The sequence below is a fragment of the Phocoena phocoena genome, chromosome 11 (assembly GCF_963924675.1).
Source record: "Phocoena phocoena chromosome 11, mPhoPho1.1, whole genome shotgun sequence".
Classification (NCBI taxonomy): Eukaryota; Metazoa; Chordata; class Mammalia; order Artiodactyla; family Phocoenidae; genus Phocoena; species Phocoena phocoena.
In genome coordinates, this window is record NC_089229.1 from 87,046,749 (window position 1) to 87,066,969 (window position 20,221).

Genomic DNA, 20,221 nt, shown 5'->3' on the forward strand with positions numbered 1-20,221 from the left:
CCACATGCCGCGGAGCGGCTGGGCCCATGAACCATGGCCACTGAGCCTGCGCGTCCGGAGCCTGTGCTCCGCAACGGGAGAGGCCACAACAGTGAGAGGCCCGCGTACCACCAAAAAAAAAAAAAAAAAAAGTAAATTTTCCCGAAAATAAAAGAAATGGCTTGATTTCCTGGTATAGCATACTCTGAATTACATGTATGCTGATTTACCACACTATTCTGACTTACCACTATGTGGAGTGAAATTATCTCTACTATTCATGGAGTTCACTGTACATCTACACAAATCTAACAGCTGGCATACTCAATAAAACAACGTGAATAGCTCTTTTCTCATTGGATTTTTTTGCTCAAAAGGAAATAAACAAAACACCAGCTAGTGATAAACTAACAGAACCCACAAGACTAAGAATGCAATGACAATGGGAAATCAGTTAAAAAATTTTAAAAAGAGAGATTTATGGGAGAGAAAAAAGTCATGATTTTACCTAAAGCTGAGAAACAAATCCCCTTCCTATTTTGATCTGTTGCTACTGGGGGGGGAAAATGTATACTTTCTCCATGCTCTCCAAATATGCTTTTTCCTGAGAAGGATAAGCACTTAGAGAAAATAACAATAACTCACCCCTTTAAATCATTCAAATATATCACTCCTCACTCAAGATTCAAACACAGAAGTCATCACTTGAATTAAATTCAGAATAATAAAAGCTCCCAATTTTCAGATTCTATGCATTCAGACCTTAACCATGTTATGTCCACTATTAAAGTGGAGAATGCTCAACTAAAATAACAGTCTCCAAACCAGGTGTGTGTCGTGATCCAACAGAGTGGGGAAGAAAACAATATCACTTGTGGATTTTTTCCTCTGCTTTTCAGTATTCCTTCTTGGTAAGTATAGCGCACACTAGCAGTGCTACCTATACATACTGTATAAACACACAAGTTAACACTGGGTGCCCAACCATTTTTTTAATGAGCTGTATAATGAAATACCTTTGAAGACGACAAAAATAGAGACTCTTCGCCTGCGGTTCGAAAGTATACAATCATCTAATTATGTTCTATCCTAAATGTCAAGGATACATCTCATAATTTGATGAGTAAGCCCATAACCATGGTACATGTGTGTCACAGCAAGACTGTTAAGTAGAGACACAGACTACACATAGCTTCGCTATTCACACACACCACTTTGGAGCAGACAAGTTACTTAACTTTTACTTGATTTTTATCTTTAACATGTTCAAATTTTCTAAAATATTGTCAGAAATACCAACACTGCCATAATTGGTCTTAATTTAGAAGAGAATCAAAGTAGCCCTCAAAATCTAATTACAGAGCTTGTATTCTAAGGCCACATATACTTACATTCCCTTAGCTACTAGAGGTAAAACATACATCACTGAATTCTCACAGTGAAAGACCAAGATCCTATCTGTTCATTACTATTAACAAAAATAGATAAGCAGAGTTGAAGAATGGTAAAAACTGAATTTGCATGAAAGCCCAAGACAAAAACAAAACCATCTAATACACACTGATTTTCAGTGCAACACTTACGTAATGAGCGTCGTCTTTTGTTCTTTAATTTCCTCCTTTTGTTCATTCCAGCTTTAGAAGGAGATTCTTCTTTGGCCTTTGGCTGGCTAGAAACTTTTGAGGAGTTCTGCTGACTGAAGTGTGTGGGTACATGGCGAGCTAGCCCTCCCTGAGAAGCAAAGCTGGCATTGCAGCCACCAACAACACACTAAATAAAAAAATTTTTAAAAAATGTCAGGGATGCTGTATAGGATAGAAGCAAAATATGAACGAGTGAATATTTCATATTTTCAGAAGTAAATCAGTAACACTACAGAACTAATTCCAGAAAGGATCTATGAGGGACTAGTACAACCCTTTCACTTTATAGGTTGCACAAAATACAGATTAACCAGTGACAGAGCCCGGAAACTTTCATGACTCCTTAGTTTACTGCTCTTCCCACCATGTGCAAGACAAAAATAGTGGAATCTTCTTCCCAGAAAAATCTGGAGGTTAATCACTTTTCTAAGAGGAGCAGTAAGTTGTTTTCACATCAAAGAATAAGATAATCGAACAATTACTGGGATTCCTGGATTTTCAAAGTTATTTTTATTTTAAGATATATGCTACTTCAGGGAGTTCCCCAGTGGCCTAGTGGTTATGATTCCAGGCTTTCACCGAGTTCAATCCCTGGTCAGGGAACTGAGATCCCGCAAGCCGCGGAGCCGCAAGGAAAAAAAAAAAAAAAGATATATGCTACTTCAAAACCTTCATCAGGCTCCCAACTGCTCTACACTGTTTTAACAGACAAGAAAGAAATACAATAATACTGACTTTTAAACTACTGGATCTAGTCGCTCAGAGAAGACAACTTGTATGCTCAGGGTTGGTCTTATGCAACCCTCTATAAGTTCCATTAAATACTGCCTCCTCAGCCTTCTGTACTTGCAAGACTGAGAAAACAAGAGGTCAGCTTAACTACCCAAGTCACCTGGCAGATCTGCTATTCCAACAATGAATGCAGAATGTTTGGATATCACTAAAAGTACAATGCTCAAATTAGCTACAGTGCAAGTGTGTGATTTCTAGTTAGATCTTAGAAAATAGTATTTGCAGGTCTTCTAACAAATGAATGTTACTAATTAAAACAAACATTTTCCAAAACGATCCCCAAATAGCAAAATCCACAGCTGGATTTTGCTGGTGGCCTCCTATTAGTAAGTTATTAAAGTTGCTTAGTTTGTGACTTGAAAACAAAACTACAAGTACGCAAATTTGCCACGTATGCTACTAAATGTATCCATCACATTATTCCCAGGTGGTTCAACTTAATTACATTTTTCTAGATAATACCACCAAAAAATCCACATGCTTCCAGGCTCTTTCTTTCAATCTAGGTACCGTACCTCTACCATTTTAAACTTCTAAAAACACACTACAACCCTCTCTTAGTTGAGATTATAACTTTATTCACAAAATCTCTCTAAATCTGCCCACGTGAAAGGGAGCTCATCCTCCTTTGAGGACATCCTCACACTTTCAGAGCATAATTAGATAATTTAGCCTAACTCATCTTTTCCATGCATTTTGAAGGCAGGAACATACTTTCATGAATATATATATATTACCAGAAGCATCTTGCAAATCACAGGTATTTCTAAATACACTGGCTTATAGATTCTGATAAAAACCAATGCTAGCTAAGACATTTCACAGCAAAATCCTTATATAGTGCCATTAATAATTATTCTATTTATTTCAACATACAAGAGACATGTTATGGGCTCTAACTGTACTGAGAATTGCTAACAAAAGGTTAAGAGGCAGAGGAATGACTCAAGATTTTAGTTCAAATACTTACCTATTCTATATTCAGTACTATGTAAGATGCTAGAAGTATAAGGATGATTAAGACACAGTTCTTGCCCTGAAAGTGCTTACATGTGATCAACAAGACATACATACAAAGCAACAACTTCAAAGGACTATAGTCAGGGGTAAGGCACAGAGTGTCATGGGAACCCTGAAAAGAAGCAATTAGCCATATTCAGTGCTTACCAATTAATTCTTACAATCCTATCAATAGTGTGGTCCTCAGATAGCCTACATCAAGAATGTTCAGCTACAGATTCTGACCATGAGAAGTTTAGCATCTAACGGATGCTGAATTCTTAGAATTTAAAAACTTACTACACGTATTTTGAGTACCAGAAAAGAATAATGGTTTTTAAAGCTTCTGTCTTCTGTAGATTACCACATTGCCATAGAATACCACAGTCTACTACAGAAGCCACTAGCCAGATGCTGCTACTTAACATTTTAAATAAGGCTACTATAAGAAACTGAACTTTTATTTTTATTTAATTTTATTAATTTTGTTGAGGTGAATTTCACATAACATACCATTTTAAAGTATACAATTCAGTGGTATTCAGTGTATTCACAATGTATAAACAAATACAAGGTTATACAAGGATAGCTCCACATCCTTGCCCAGACTTGTTATTTTCCATTTATTTTATTAAAACCATCCTAGAGGGCTTCCCTGGTGGCGCAGTGGTTGAGAGTCCGCCTGCCGATGCAGGGGACACGGGTTCATGCCCCGGTCCGGGAAGATCCCACATGCCACGGAGCGGCTGGGCCCGTGAGCCGTGGCCGCTGAGCCTGCGCGTCCGGAGCCTGTGCTCCGCAACAGGAGAGGCCACAACAGTGAGAGGCCCACGTACCGCCCAAAAAAAAAAAAAAAAAAAAAAAAACCATCCTAGTGAGTATGAAGTGTTATCTCATCGTGGTTTTTATTTGTATTTCCTTAATAACTTTTAATTTTTAATTTAAAACCTGATATTCAGTTTAACTACTGAAAAAGTTTTAAATATGTTTGGAAAACTTGAGTGTGTGAATCTACTTCTCCAACTGCAAATTTTATGAAATCTAAATACAGATGAAGATGGGGGGGGTGTTAAGAGTTTGGGATTAACATATACACACTACTATATATAAAACAGATAAACAACAAAGCCTACTGTGTAGCAAGAGAACTATATTTAATATCTTGTAATAACCAATAATGGAAAATAATCTGGAAAAGAATATATATACATTTTATATATATGTATGTATAACTGAATCACTTTGCTGTACACTTGTAGCTAACACAACACTGTAAATTAACAATACTTCGATTTTTAAAAAATGGTTAAAAAAATAAATGAAATAAAGATGAACTGTTTAGCCCCTGAATTAAGGGTGATGAAGTAGAACTGCCCTAATGGGTTAGTTTTGCACTGCCCAATACATTTTAGTCATTAGACACATACAGCTACTGAGCACTTAAACTGTGGCTAGTCCGAATTAAAAAGTGTTGTTAAAGTATAAAATACACACCAAATTTGGAAGATTTAGTACCAAAAAAGCAGAACATCTTATTAATTATACTGTATATTGATAAGGTGCTGAAATGATATAATCAGTTGAGTCAAAGATATTACTTAAATTATTTTCACTTTTTTCAATTATTTTTAACACAGCACTGGAAAATTTTAAACACATTTGGGTCACACATATTTCTATTCTACAGTACTGCCATAGACTAAGCCATGCAGTACTTATTTTTCTTTTCAATTTTAGATGTCATCCCTGTATTTCCTAACACCTATCCTAAAAACATACTTTAGGGCTTCCCTGGTGGCGCAGTGGTTAAGAATCTGCCTGCCAATGCGGTGGACACAGGTTCAAGCCCTGGTCCAGGAAGATCCCACATGCCACAGAGCAGCTAAGCCCGTGCACCACAACTACTGAGCCTGCGCTCTAGAGCCTGCAAGCCACAGCTACTGAGCCTGCGCTCTACAGCCCGTGAGCCACAACTACTGAAACCCGTGCGCCTAGAGCCCGTGCTCTGCAACAAGAGAAGCCACCGCAATGAGAAGCCCGCACACCACAATGAAGAGTAGCCTCCGCTCACCGCAACTAGAGAAAGCCCACCAGCAACGAAGACCCAATGCAGCCAAAAATAATAAATTAAATAAAAAAATAAAAACATACTTTGAATAAGCATAATTTGTGTCCCATGTGTCAGATACTTCAAGGAATACAATATAAATAAAACAGTCTTTGCCCTTGGATTCCCAGTTTAGTACTGGTTATTCAAAAAAATTTGTTGAGAAACTCCACATTTCAAATTTTAGAACTGCTTGCTATGTGACTACAGTTAAAGCAGCAATGACAGCAACAGTTCAGGTCCAAGTCCTCAGGTTTAAATTGAAAGGGATTTTGTGATATGAATCCACCCAGGATTATCCTTAATTACAAGGGCCCAAATAGGCTAACAGATTCATTTTGTCCTGGGTTCCTTCAAAACTACAAAGAATAAGCCCTGGTAGTATCTAGAAGTGAGAGAGTAAATATCACAAGTTTATTTTAATCAGCAATGATTCAATGCTCAGGACATAAAATCAATAATGAGAATTCTAACAGAAAATTGTTTTATCTTTGATTTTGATTATTCATCAGTCAAGAATAAAAAACAAATCTAAAAAAGAAAATATAGAAAGTACAATGAGAATTTAGAATGAGAGAAAAAGAGTACTTTTAATGAAAAGAAATACAACAGAATCACACACCTTTCACTAAAACACAAATTCTTTTACCCTAATAGAGAAAGTAATTTTAAGCACCATCTAATCAATATTCCACTCATTTAGTGTTTATCCCAGAGAACAAGGTGAGAGACAAATCTGCTGCCTCAAATGGTCTTAGTGCCTTCACTCCTCTTAACACAAACATCTCATGGTGCTGAGTGATTTTACTGTTCAAATATTCAGTGTTTCACCCACACATACAACAATGACTACGGAACTCAAGCTACCACACATGGTGCTCTGGTTTAAAAAAAAAAAAAAAAAAAAGCCTGTTTCAACAATCAGGGAGAAAGCTGGTTGTTGGACATTGAGTGTTTTAAATGTTCTGTCTCCCAAATCTACTGAAACATTCAATATGTCAGCTACTCTTGTGGGCAAGTAGCTGTTATAAAATTTGAAACGTGGAACGACAGTTTTTTCAAACAGATTTGTTCGAATGAAGCAACACTAAGACTTTCTTTGCTAGTACAAAGACTGTCTTATTCATACTCATATTCCCGTTAAGTAGTATGAAAATCTACAAGGGGCGACTGAAACATAGAGCAGAAAACACCAGTTTCACAGAAGATATGGTAGTATTTATTAGCAGGTAATCTAAAGGAAAACAAAAATTCTAGGTAGAAACGTTGGTTTCTTAGTTTTGACAAATGTACCACAGAATGTGAGATGATAAGATTGGGGGAAAAAAATTGGGTGAAGGTACATTGGTACCCTCTGTACCATCTTTGCAACCTTTCTGTAATTCTAAAATCTTTCCAAAACAAAAAGCTTTTAAGATTCTCAGGTAGAAAGCACAGCCTATACAAAACCACAATGAGGGCAAAATGTGACCCATTTGAGATCTACAAGTAATATAGTATGGCTAGAACACAATTTCCTATGAAGGTAAAGTAAGGGAATGAATGAGAGTAGAGAAGCAGGTAAGTATCAGATATGATATTATGCATCATGCTAAGAAATAGATTTTAATTTAGAGAGGAGTTATCAAGGATTTCAAATAGTAATAACTAAGTGAACCTTAGAAGAACTGGGAATAACAGAGTGAGAAGTAGTAATAATATTCAAAATACCCTGAGAGGCAAGCAAATCGATAGGATTTGCTAATGCATGGGGGGGTGGGGCAGTATAGGAAAAGTTAAGAGAAGAATCAAGACTATTTCAGGGCTCTTAAAGTCAGGGTAACTGGATGGAAGATCTTAGTATTTACTGAGTCTAAAATAGAACCATGTTTGAAATGGAAAACCAAGATTTTGTACATGTTAAGTTCAAAATGCCCTATTAGACATCCAAGCTGAATATTCTATTCTGGAATCCAAGAGGGAAAGTCAGGGCTAGAGGTAATCTGGGAGTAATCAGAACATACACAGTATTTAAAAACAAAGGACTATGGGGCTTCCCTGGTGGCGTAGTGGTTGAGAGTCCGCCTGCCGATGCAGGGGACACGGGTTTGTGCCCCGGTCCGGGAAGATCCCACATGCCGTGGAGTCGCTGGGCCCATGAGCCATGGCCGCTGAGCCTGTCCCCTGCATCGGCAGGCGGACTCTCAACCACTGCGTCACCAGGGAAGCCCTAGGGTGAGAATTTTTGACAGCACTCTCCAACATTTAGAAGTGAGGCAGAACAGAGGTCAGCAAAGCAGACTGGGAAGAAGCAGCCACTGAGTCTGGGTGGGGATGAACAACAGGCAAGTGTGATATCAAGGAGGCCCAGAGAAGAAAGAGTAAAAACAAGATCCCATATGCAACATGCACATAGTAAACACAGCATACATCCTTCTTCCCCTGTGACTTTTTTCCTCCTTTCAACGAGCACTGAATTGGTAACCTCATTTACCAGAGAAATATTGCTTAGTTATCAGCTTTTATAACTAACAAAGTTCACCTAGTGTTATAATAAGCGGTATTTTTCTTACAGGTCCCCCCGTAAGAGAAATATCTTGTAAACAGAAGTTCTTAAGCCTGGGTACACACCCAAATCACCAGAAAGATTTCTTTAAATATAGCAATGACAGGCAGCACATCCCAGAGATTCTAATTTAATTGGTCATGGGTGCAACTCAGGCACCAGAATTTGAATACCGAGTGGCACAGCTCATACAGTAAAAAAAGAACTACCTCTTGATTCTTACCAGATTTCCAAATAATGAGATCCCTACCATTCTCAACAGTGACCAACTGGTTTTTCATTTCTGGAGGGGAGAGGAATCACCTTTTGTTTTTCAGTATCATCATGTTCACTGCAGCTATTTTCCTAAGGATTTTACTCAAACTGTACCATCTTTGGTCAGTGGGAGCCTCCTAAAAACTGTCTGCCAAGGCTAGGGAACATGAGAGCTTCAAATACACAGACACACAGAGACATACAAAAAGGTAAAGGAGAATTAAAGCTAGAACAGGGTGCTTTAAGCTTTGTGTTATTACAGAGAATGTCTGTTGAAAAGCAAAAGATTCTCACAAAGAAATATATATATACACACATATATAATTTTAAAAGATACATAATAAATATATATATAATTTTAAAATGTATTTTATACATATATCTGTGAGGTGATGGATGTATTAACTAACTAGATGAAGGGAATACTTTCACAATTGACTAACGCATATCAAATCATCACGATGTATACTTTAAGTATCTTACAATTTTATTTGTCAATTATACCTCAAAAATGCTGGGGGGAAAAAGCAAAAGATTTTTTAAATTATCAGTATCGACTAACATGATGAAACAGGTTACAAAGGAACTGAAGAAGGAAATTATTGCATCACCCATCGCAGTGAATGATGTATTATTAGCATCACTAATGTCCCGTAAACTTTACCAGAATTTGCCTGTGTGCACAACTGTAAGCCACCCACAGTAATAAAGATATGATAGCTTAAGTCTGGTCTGATAAAATTTCTTTTTTCTTCATCGACAATTTAGGCTACGTTCTTGATTCCAAAACACCTAAAAAGACTGTCTATTTCATGTATAAGGCCTGAAAGAAAATCTGAGTTTTTCAAGCAATACTCTATCACAGTAAGAAGTCACTCAGATGTGTCACTATTATGAACGAAGCCATCATGTTGCGCTGCTGGAGACTAGCTGCTGAGGAAAACTTACAATAAATTCATTAACCCATGACAACTAAGTGACGACAAGTACTGTGTGCAAAGTAAACAGGATTACTAGAGTAGGGGAGAAACACGTAGGAAGAAAAAAAAACTATGGAACCTATCTGAAAGGTACAACTATGTAATTTCTAACATACTACACAAATTTGTCCAGACAAGCCACTGCCACACTGGCAAAAAGGAATCAAAACAATCACCAAACATGCTATGTATGACTAATTTTTATTTTCTTCAGTTAAGTAAAATATTTCTGAGCATGGTGAGTTGAAGCCAATTAGCCATGATAAAGCTTAATACCAAATGACTAAGAAAAATCAAAATCACACTTAAAAAAAAGAAGACCAGAGAATAGTTGAAAGAATTCCAAAATCCTAGTCCTATAAACACATGTAATGTTTTCCAAACCTTTAATAATAAAAGGTTTCACTATGTTAAACAAAATGGCAGCAGCAACTCCCCTTCACACAAACTCTAAATGCACATACAAAGCAAGGGTATATACACAAGACAAAGAGAATATGGGGAGAGGCTGGGGCAGAAGGTGCTTATCTAGGAATAATCTTTGCACTTTAATTATAAAAGATAAACATTATTAAAAGAAAAAACTCTATTTACATTTTAGGAGTATGTTTGATTTTACAAAACTAGAATTTCGTAACGAGCTGACATGATCAATTATTTTCATATGACATTAACTTCTTCTCAAGCACAAAACAAACAAGTTTAAGAAACATCAAATGTAACTTAAACATAAATGGCACATCCATGACTTTCATTTATTTCCCATGTCAACTCAATTAGGTCTTACAGACTTCCAGTTTCTAGCCTTTGCCATTACCAACACTCCAATGGACTTTTACCATCTGAATCTTTAGACAGTTGCTCCAGAAGCCACATGAGCAAAAACTGATAAATATATAAAAATCTGTATTAGATGAGCATCAAAATGATAGTCATGTATTATAAGCCAAAGAATAACATAGGGCTTCCCTGGTGGCGCAGTGGTTAAGAATCCACCTGCCAGTGCAGGGGACACACGTTCGAGCCCTGGTCCGGGAAGATCCCACATGCCGTGGAGCAACTAAGTCCGTGCACCACAACTAGTAAGCTTGCACTCTACAGCCTGCAAGCCACAACTACTGAGCCCTCGTGCCACAACTACTGAAGCCCGCGTGCCTAGAGCCCATGCTCTGCAAGTAGAGAAGCCACCACAATGAGAAGCCTGCGCACTGCAACGAAGAGTAGCCCCCGCTCGCCGCAACTAGGGAAAACCCACGTGCAGCAACAAAGACCCAACGCAGCCAAAAATTAAATAAATTTATTTTTAAAAAAAGAATAACATAATACATGAGTCATTCTGTAGACAGATGACTGACTGACTGATAGAATAAAGAGCAGAAAGCCCTGAAAGTAGAATGTCAACTTATAAACTTAGATGGGAAGAGAGAAAAAAACTCATTTTGTAACCCTCATAGTAATAAATGATTCAGGCAAGAAACATTAATGGATACTAAAACTAGTTCTAATGGGGAACAACATATTCATATAGTTCAAAGTATCTCTCCAAAAATTAATCATTAATTGTAAAGGGACAAATAATAAGTTTATGGTAGAGAACCTGGCAAATTCCACCTTAACCAAGTGATGCTAGGTAATTTCATCCATGATAGAACAAACTCTCATCAAGTGTCCCCTGAAGTGATACTGTGACAATTTTATTCTATTTTCACCAAAAATGCATAAACTGAATCTGATCACATCAAACAACCCCCAAGTGGGCAACACACTACAAAATAAAATGTTTATACTTTTCAAAAATATTAGTGCTATAAAAGATAAAGACAGGCTGAGGAAACTGTAAGTTTTAAGGAGTCATGAAAACTAAATGTAATGCACGATCCTCAATTGGATTCTAAACCAAGGGGGGAGAAAAACGGCTATGAAGGACATTACTGGGACAATTAGTGAAATCTGAATAGCTGATGGCATCAATGTTAAATTTCTGGAACTTGGTTAACTGTACTAAGGTTATGTAAATGAACGTCCTTGCTCTTAGGAAATAACACACACTGAAGTATCTAGGGATACGGCTCCTCTTAAATGGTTCCCCCAAAATAGTGTGCGCACGTGTGCGTGTGTGTGTATGTAGGAAAAAAGGGAGGAAAGGAGAGAGAGATGGGGGGAGGGAGACAGATGGAGAGATGGATGATGTACTGCTGGATGGAAAGATACAGAGAAAGAAAATGTGGCAAAATGTTAACTGGTGAATCTGGCTGAAGGGTATACAGGAGTTCTTTACACATACATGTGTGAGAGAGAAATATATGGGAGTTCTTGTATCTTTTCTGCAAGTTGAAATTTTTCACAATTAAAAGTTTAAAAAATCTGTGTTTTAGAAAAAGTACCAAAAAAGTCAAGAAAAAGGTCAAAATGGGGAAAATATTTAATTCCTATCACAGGAGGGAAATTTTTTCCTACTTTATAATAAAGAATAATGAGCTCAAAAAGGATTTCCATTCTAAAAATACAAAATAATTAATACAGAGGAAAAATGATGTGAATATATAGAAAAGTGTTTATACTGTATTTACACTGCATGTGTCTGCACTGCATATAAGTAGAAATGTGTTACCATATACCAGCAGATTGGTAAACACAGAGTAACAAGCCTCAAGGTTGTTGAGAAACAGGCACTATATTATACACTGCTGGCTAGAATACAAATTGGTATGTTTTTCTGTAGGGGGAATAATACCTTTCAAAAGCAAGCCTAGACATATACCCTTTGACTGAGCAAAACAGCTTCTAGGAATTTATATTAGCTCACAAAAGTAGTTTATAAAAATGTGTTAACTGATTATATTGTGGAAAACTGGACCAACAAAATCCATCAAGGAATGATTAAATAAAATATGGTAAACTATTACATAGAAAGATCACACAACCACTAAAAAGTTAATTTATTGACATGAAATGATGTCCAATACAAAACTAAAATGGTAGGCTAGGGAATTCCTGGTCCAGAAACTAAGATACAGCAAGTCAAGCAACATGACCCAAAAAAAAAGGTACAACACACGTAGGTGCAAAATGATCCCATTTATTTCTTTACTTTGTACATATATGTTAAGAAGTCAAATATCATAGTTAGATTATAGTTCCACTACCTTCTTATTTAAGCTTGTCAATGTCAAATTTTTTAATATGAAGCAAGCATAACCTTTATAACACACTTATTTCCATGTGACAGAGTAGAGGAAGAAGAGCGAGTCTACTAGGAACTAAGGAAAAGCTTTGCTGGCTGTGAACTCCCAAGGTCTGTCATAGCCAGGCAACACTAGGCACTATACTAGCCCTTCCTTTCCCTATCCCTCCATCCCTTTTATTTATTCAGGCTTCATTCTAAAGAATTAACAACTTTAAATGTTTTCAGTAAAGACAGTGTGCATTTTAAAAAATTTCTCTTCAAGATGATTCTATCAATTATCCCACACACAAACCATCCAACCACAAAGCAGCCACACCGATGTTGTTTAAGATATGAACACAACTGAACTCTCTGACAAGTGCTTGAAGCCTATGGTAAAAATAAAAGACAAAAAATACAATGCAAACTCCTTATAATAATCGGATTCCAGACTAATAGGTAATAAGAGATAAGAACAGTAATGCAAAGAAAACATTTTGCAACCAATTATTTTTATACTTAATTTCTAGAGAGTCCAAGCTCACTAGTCAGAAATTTTTTTTACATGTTTTCAAATTGCCAACATATAGTATCGCTAAATATATGAAACTACATGTGATTCCCTAAATAGTCCACTCATTCTTTTATGCTTCCTTTTCTTTCTTTCAAAAGTACATATTTCTGTAATTAGTGGTGATAGTTGCACAAACCTGTGAATACACTAAAAACTACTTAATTATACACTTGGTAAGTTTTATGATATGTAAATTTTTTTTTTTTTTTTTTTTTGGCGGTACGCGGGCCTCTCACTGCTGTGGCCTCTCCCGTCGTGCAGCACAGGCTCCAGACGCGCAGGCCCAGCGGCCGTGGCTCACGGGCCCAGCGGCCATGGCTCACGGGTTCAGCGGCCATGGCTCACGGGCCCAGCGGCCGTGGCTCACGGGCCCAGCGGCCGTGGCTCACGGGCTCAGCGGCCATGGCTCACGGGCCCAGCGGCCGTGGCTCACGGGCCCAGCGGCCATGGCTCACGGGTTCAGCGGCCATGGCTCACGGGCCCAGCGGCCGTGGCTCACGGGCTCAGCGGCCGTGGCTCACGGGCCCAGCGGCCGTGGCTCACGGGCCCAGCGGCCGTGGCTCACGGGCCCAGCGGCCGTGGCTCACGGGCTCAGCGGCCGTGGCTCACGGGCTCAGCGGCCGTGGCTCACGGGCCCAGCGGCCATGGCTCACGGGCCCAGCGGCCGTGGCTCACGGGCCCAGCGGCCGTGGCTCACGGGCTCAGCGGCCGTGGCTCACGGGCCCAGCCGCTCCGCGGCATGTGGGATCTTCCCGGACTGGGGCACGAACCCGTGTCCCCTGCATTGGCAGGCGGACTCTCAACCACTGCGCCACCAGGGAAGCCCCTGTAAATTATATTACACACACACACACACAGACACACACACACACTTCTGAAACGACCTCCCTGTTACCATGAGACAAAACTCTTAGCTCTGTTACGATCCTCCTCATCTTCATATACTGAGGGTTGGCAAACAATTTTTAAATAGAATGTAAGAAGCACTAACCATATAATTGATAAAATAGATTTCATTAAAACTAAAAACTGTTCTTCAAAAGATCTCATTAGGAAAGGTGAGAAGGATAACCAAAGACACACTGGAAGAAGGCATTTACAATATACGTATCTGACAAAGGACTTGTATCCAAAATATATACGAAACTTTATATAATAATAAAAGACAAATCATTCAATAAAATAATAGAAAAGGGCTTGAATAGGCACTTCATCCAAAAAAGGAAATTCAAATAGCCAAAAGCCCATGAAAATGTGTGCAACATATCATTACTCAACAGGGAAATAAAAATTAAAGCCACAATGGGATACCCCTACACAGACACCAGAATGGCTAAAATTAACAAGATGGCAAATACCAAGATACAGAGCAACTAAAACTCTCATTCACTGCTGGTGGTAACGTAAAGTGATATGACCAATCTGAAAGAGTTTGTAGTTGCTAAAGCTAAATATGCTATATTCTATGACTCAGTAATTCCACTCCTAATGATACAACGAAGAGAAATGAGATGAGTACATGTGTGCCATCAGAAGACATGTAGAACAGTGTGTTTAGGACAGCTTGATTAATAACAGCCAAAGACTAGAAAACCAGGAGCAGAAGAATGGATAAACTATGGTTTATTGGACACTGGAATGCTACACAGCAGTTTTTTTTTAATGACTGATACCTACAAGGACAAATGTCACCGCTATTTTGTTGAGTGAAAAAAAGCCAGACACAAAAGTTCATACAACTAAGCCAGGATGATAGAAATCGTAACATGGCCTGGGGGAAGGAGTAGAGGATGGAGGGGGATAGACTGGGAAGGGACATTGAGCAACTTGGTTTTACTAAAAATATTCTTCATCAGAATGGTAGTTACACAGGTGCATACAAACATACGCAACACACCTTTAAAGTACTGAACACTTAAGTGTACTTAAATACTTTACTCTACATTATATCATGTTACAACTAAAAAAACTTTTTTCAAAGGGACTTGCCTCAAGCATCATCACCTCATCACCTCCTCTCTATAGCCAACTCCCACTCACCTCCTACTACTGTTTTCCAGCCCCATTCATCACTAATTCATGTTTCCAGAGAACCTTTTGAAGGTCACTATAGTGACCTATAGTGACATTTCACTACTTAAATCTACTTACATCTGTATAAACCTAAAGATGTAAGTTCCCTGATGGGCAGAGGCCTGCCTTTCCTACTCACCTTGCTTCCCAAATGCCTAGCACGTTGCCATGTACTACAGACATCAAAAAATGTTTTTTTGATTCAAATGATTCCTATGACTTATAGAACAATGCCTCACTAAATCACACTCCATAACTTCTCTGCCTTTTAAAGACATTTTCTTCCCCCCTCTCCAATGGAAATCTTCTCTAATTTCTAAAAAGAGATCCGGGGGGGGGGGGGGGAATCCATTTGTACAGGCTGTGAAATTAACCTGAACATCATAATCGACCAGCAACAGAATTGCTGCCTTAAAGAAAAATATATGGAAATAAAATGAGAAATGAAATGATTCTTTTACTTTAACAACAATAATCGCTTACATTTACTAGCTATATACTGTACAACTCTATGAGGTAACTATTATTACCAGTTATGTGTTAGATGGGAAGTTCAAAAAACTGTCCCAGGTCACGTACTTCAGGGCCAGGATCTGTAGTATGACTATAGGGAAGACTAGGGGGTTAACATTATAGGACCCACATGCCAGCAGAAGGCTCAATGAGACTATTTTAAAAAGAACAGAAAAAAAAGAAATCCAAATGGTTAAACATATGAAAAGATGCCCTACTTCATCAATAATAAAGGAAAAGCCAAACTACATCAGGGGAGCAAATTCCCTAACGGTCCAATGGTTAGGACCTGGCACTTCCACTGCATGGGCCTGGGTTTTGATCCCTGATCAGGGAACTAAGATCCTGCAAGCTATGAGGTGCGGCCAAAAAATAAAAATAAAAAACTACATCAGGATGCAATTTCTCATCTATTAGATGGGCAAAACCACAAAAGTTTGACAACACCCTCTTAGCAAAGCTGTGAAGAAGGCAGACACTCTAACATTGCTGATGAGGACACAACCCCTAGAGAGGGCAGTTTGGCAATATCTATCAAAATTACCAATGCTTATATAGCCTTTGATCCAACCACTGACATTATTTTGGGAATTTCTCCTACATATACAATTACACATGTACAAAATGACATATGTTCAAAGATTTATCACTGCAGTACTATTTGCAACAGGAAAAGACTAAAAACAACCCAAGTATCTATACAAGTTTGCTTAAATAAACTGCTACAGCAACACAATGGAATACTGTGAAACTCTTAAAAAAGAGAATATTGTCTACGAACAGATATGAAAAGATCTCTACTAGAAAGTATATTACAAAAGCAAGGTACACAAACATACAATAAAAATGTCAATAACGGGAAACTTGGTATAGGACATACAGTAACTCTGCAATCTTTGTAATATTTCTATAAATCTAAAACTGCTCTAAAATAAAAAGCTTATACAAAGTAAGATACAGACAGTATATAGTTTATTAGATTTTGTGTAAAAGGAAGGAGAATGATCCTACATATGTATCTGCTTGTAGTTTCATAAAGAATTCACTACTAAGAACAATGGTTATATATTCGGGGGGGCGAAAATAAGGAACAAGAAAGGGAGCAAGATTTCTCAATTAAATTTTTTCTTTATAATTTTTTAAGTTGTTAATGATTGTCTTTTCCAAAAAAATTAAGTAATTAAAAAAAAATAACTCTACAAGAATAATCTCCTTCTCTAACGAAACCCAAGGGAAGTTTCTGGCACAGTATTTATATACCAGCAGACACTGTGTTAACTTATGAAACTTCTTTAAATACGAACTTTTAACCTCTATGGTATACACTTTCCATAGTTACAAACCAAAATATTTTAACTTTTAATGAGGATAAAAGGAAACATGGTTTTTACAGAAAACTGCTCTTTGTACAGATTTCCCCAAATACATCTACTTGACACGGTAATTTACGACTGAGCTCAGTAGCATGACCTCAAAACTGAGTGAAAAGAATCAAATCCCTTAATGTTCTATGATTTTTATTCTTTCATATAATAATCAGTACTGTTTGCTAATAAAAAGGTTCAAACCTATGACAGTGAGAAAATATAATTAGCGCACAAGGCATTAACCACAACCAAGCAATCTTAAAGACATACATTCAAGTCACTGATCTGCACACTAGCTGTTTTCAAGACCCTACCTTCACAGTGACTTTTTTCTGGTCTTCAAATTTTAAAAAATTAGATTAAATTATCTTTACCTTCATCTATTTTATAAATTCCATGCATCTGTGGGAATGTTAAAACAAATGGTTCTTTAAAAAACTTTTAGAAGGGCAAAAGTATGCCCATTAAAAAACACGTTAACTTGAAGTGAAGAAAAAACTCACATACACTTACTTACCTTAAAAGGTTTGTCTCCACTGTGTGTCAGCATATGCCTCTGTAACCAACTCTGACTGGTTGACGGAGTGTTATATACTTTACAACCTTTCCATAAGCAAACAAATACCTGTTAAAAGAAGAGCCATAATTGTTTTCATCACTTATTTCAACAAGGACTTTTATTCCTTGTAAATTCAAATAAACATGTTGGAAATCTTCCAATTCACAGAGACATTTGTTGTACAACTCAATCAAAATGCTTACTGTAGATAAACTTCCTGAACTTCCAGAATGAGAGGCATAGTTTTAACCCTTCCCCATTAAGGCTGCTGTCCATTCCCTCAATAAGGAACTGATACACCAATCCCAAAGTGCCATTCAGAAGGAAATATACAAAATATTAACAATATAGCCCTAGGAACTAGAACCATGGACCATTATTTACATTTTTTGTATTTACTGCATGAGGGAACAAGCATGTATTAATTGTAAATATCAGAAATATATTAAGGTATAAAGAAACAATGAAAATAAATCAAAACAGTCAATTGGTGGACACTCATTCAAAGAATAAGTAAACAAATGATCCAATTACAGTCTTTCTGCTCTTGACTTCCTATTCTCAAATGTATACTAACACTACTTATGTTTATATTGTTCTACTTATTAAAAATGATTTCCAATTATCTTGCTTATGAAGCAAAATCTAATACTGAATGTTAAAATTAATATAGTTGCAAAAGCAATATCATGAGATACTTCTATCATCATAATAGATCCACATTCTTGGGTTCAGGCAACTGAGTGTGACTGGGTTAACTACTAACAACATAATCTTTTTCCTACCATTGAGGTATCAATTTTTTGACCGATTCTACTTTTATCAAACTGAACACTGAAAACTGCTCCCCATCATCAGTAAAAGAAGTACGAATCTACTGTAACCGCTACCTCCAAAAAACCATATATAGGCTCTGTTCTTTTCTAAGGTTAGAACAATTATAGATAGAGCCACACTCTGAAGATTATAATGTACTGCATATAGAACAGAACAAAGATACACACAGCACTGAGGAAACAATCATTAAACAGTAAGTGTAAAATAAAACTTTTTAGAAGTCTAGAAAAACAGTCTAAAGTAACTGAGATCAATTTTTACTCAAAATCATTTTACAAGACGACACTGCTACTGCTGTTTGATATGCTTAAAGAATGTTAGCGCATATCTTGATTCTACAACAGATTTGCTGGTTTCTTTTAGTTAAGCAGATATTGTAAGTCATAACATTTCCTCCTTGGTACTTAAAATTCCTGACCCTAATACATGTTTATAAAATGATTCTTAAAGTTACCAGAATTAAAAGCTACTTTTTAAATGAATGTAGACAAAAATTTCTTTAGGTAAATTGTAAAACCCACTGCAAAGTAATACAATGCAACCTGTAAAAGTCTAAGGAAAAGTCATAAGGAAAATTCCATTACTATTAGTAAAGTAAGATCAGTCAGATATACTCAAATACAGAGCCAGTAAGCAGCATAATTTACATGCTCAAAGGGAGCGAAAGAAAGCCTACTTTTACTAATTAGATTCCTTCTGCAGTAAAATGATACAAAAAGATTTTATATTAAAGAAGAGAGACACAATCTAAAGTCAGGAAGGGGTTTGAATGGATGATCTCATGGTTCCTTTAAGCTCTTAGGAAAAAACTAGCTCAGTTTTTCACAAAATGTGAACATGTAAAAGGGAAGCAAATGTCTTTGATATTTATTTTGTCTCAAATCAGTCTGCTCTTTCAAGATCTGTCTAAAATGAAGGCTATAATTTTGTATCCCATAATTTTTAGCCACATTAAATGTGCTAACATTTTCAATTTCCTCTGTTAAAAGGTATTTAATAAACAGAGGACAAAATATTCGATAAACGGTCCAAATACAAGAATAAAATATTTCTCATTTCTTGCAAAAGATATGACCAGCTTTGTGTTGTGTTCAGGAGATACCAGATTGGCAATCAAAACACAAAGTAACCTCCTAAGATTGATTCCACTTCCTAGCAGCATTCGGATTTAACCATTAGAGTCTAAAAATATCATTTTAAATAACACAGAGGTAACTCATTCGAGTCTTTGAATAATAATATCCTATTATCGCCCCTCCTCAAAATCTCCCTCTGGCCCTCTTCCCTCAAACACACCAAAGAACATATACAAAAGTGAACTTAATAAAATGACACATGTAAAATCACCCCTGCAACAAGAAACATAAACAGATTTCTTTCTGGCAACCGCTTTTAAAGTAAGAAATAGTTAAGACAGAAAAAAAACAGAACACTAATGGATCTTACGGAACCACTGAAATCCTACAAGTTCCCTGCCTACCAAGACTTACGTGTATATTAAGAGGACACAGGGGTTTGAAATTTGATTAGTAAAACAGCTCAGCCTCGTTTCTGAAATCCAGTCATGCACAGAAGTACGAGCCGAAGAACACAATTCTATTTTACTTAACAAAAAAGGTTAAATTTTTCTTGCTTTTTATTTTTTTTTTTATAAATTTATTTATTTATGTTTGGTGCGCTGGGTCTTCATTGCTGCGTGCGGGCTTTCTCTAATTGCAGTGAGCAGGGGCTACTCTTTGTTGCGGTGCGCAGGCTTCTCATTGCTGTGGCTTCTCTTGTTGCAGAGCACGGGCTCTAGGCACATGGGCTCAGTAGTTGTGGCACACAGGCTT

General features: G+C 37.2%; 1 protein-coding gene across 2 annotated transcripts in view; it reads right to left on the reverse strand.

Annotated features, from left to right (window-relative positions):
• AEBP2 (AE binding protein 2) overlaps positions 1–20,221 on the reverse strand; it is a 57,540-nt gene that overhangs the window by 14,234 nt on the left and 23,085 nt on the right. For both annotated transcript variants that reach the window (XM_065887332.1, XM_065887333.1), the window contains exons 3-4: positions 17,511–17,618; positions 1,563–1,749 (exon numbers count right to left, since the gene is read on the reverse strand). In XM_065887332.1, coding sequence (XP_065743404.1) covers positions 1,563–1,749; positions 17,511–17,618 — 295 coding nt within the window. The remainder of the gene's footprint in view (positions 1–1,562; positions 1,750–17,510; positions 17,619–20,221) is intronic.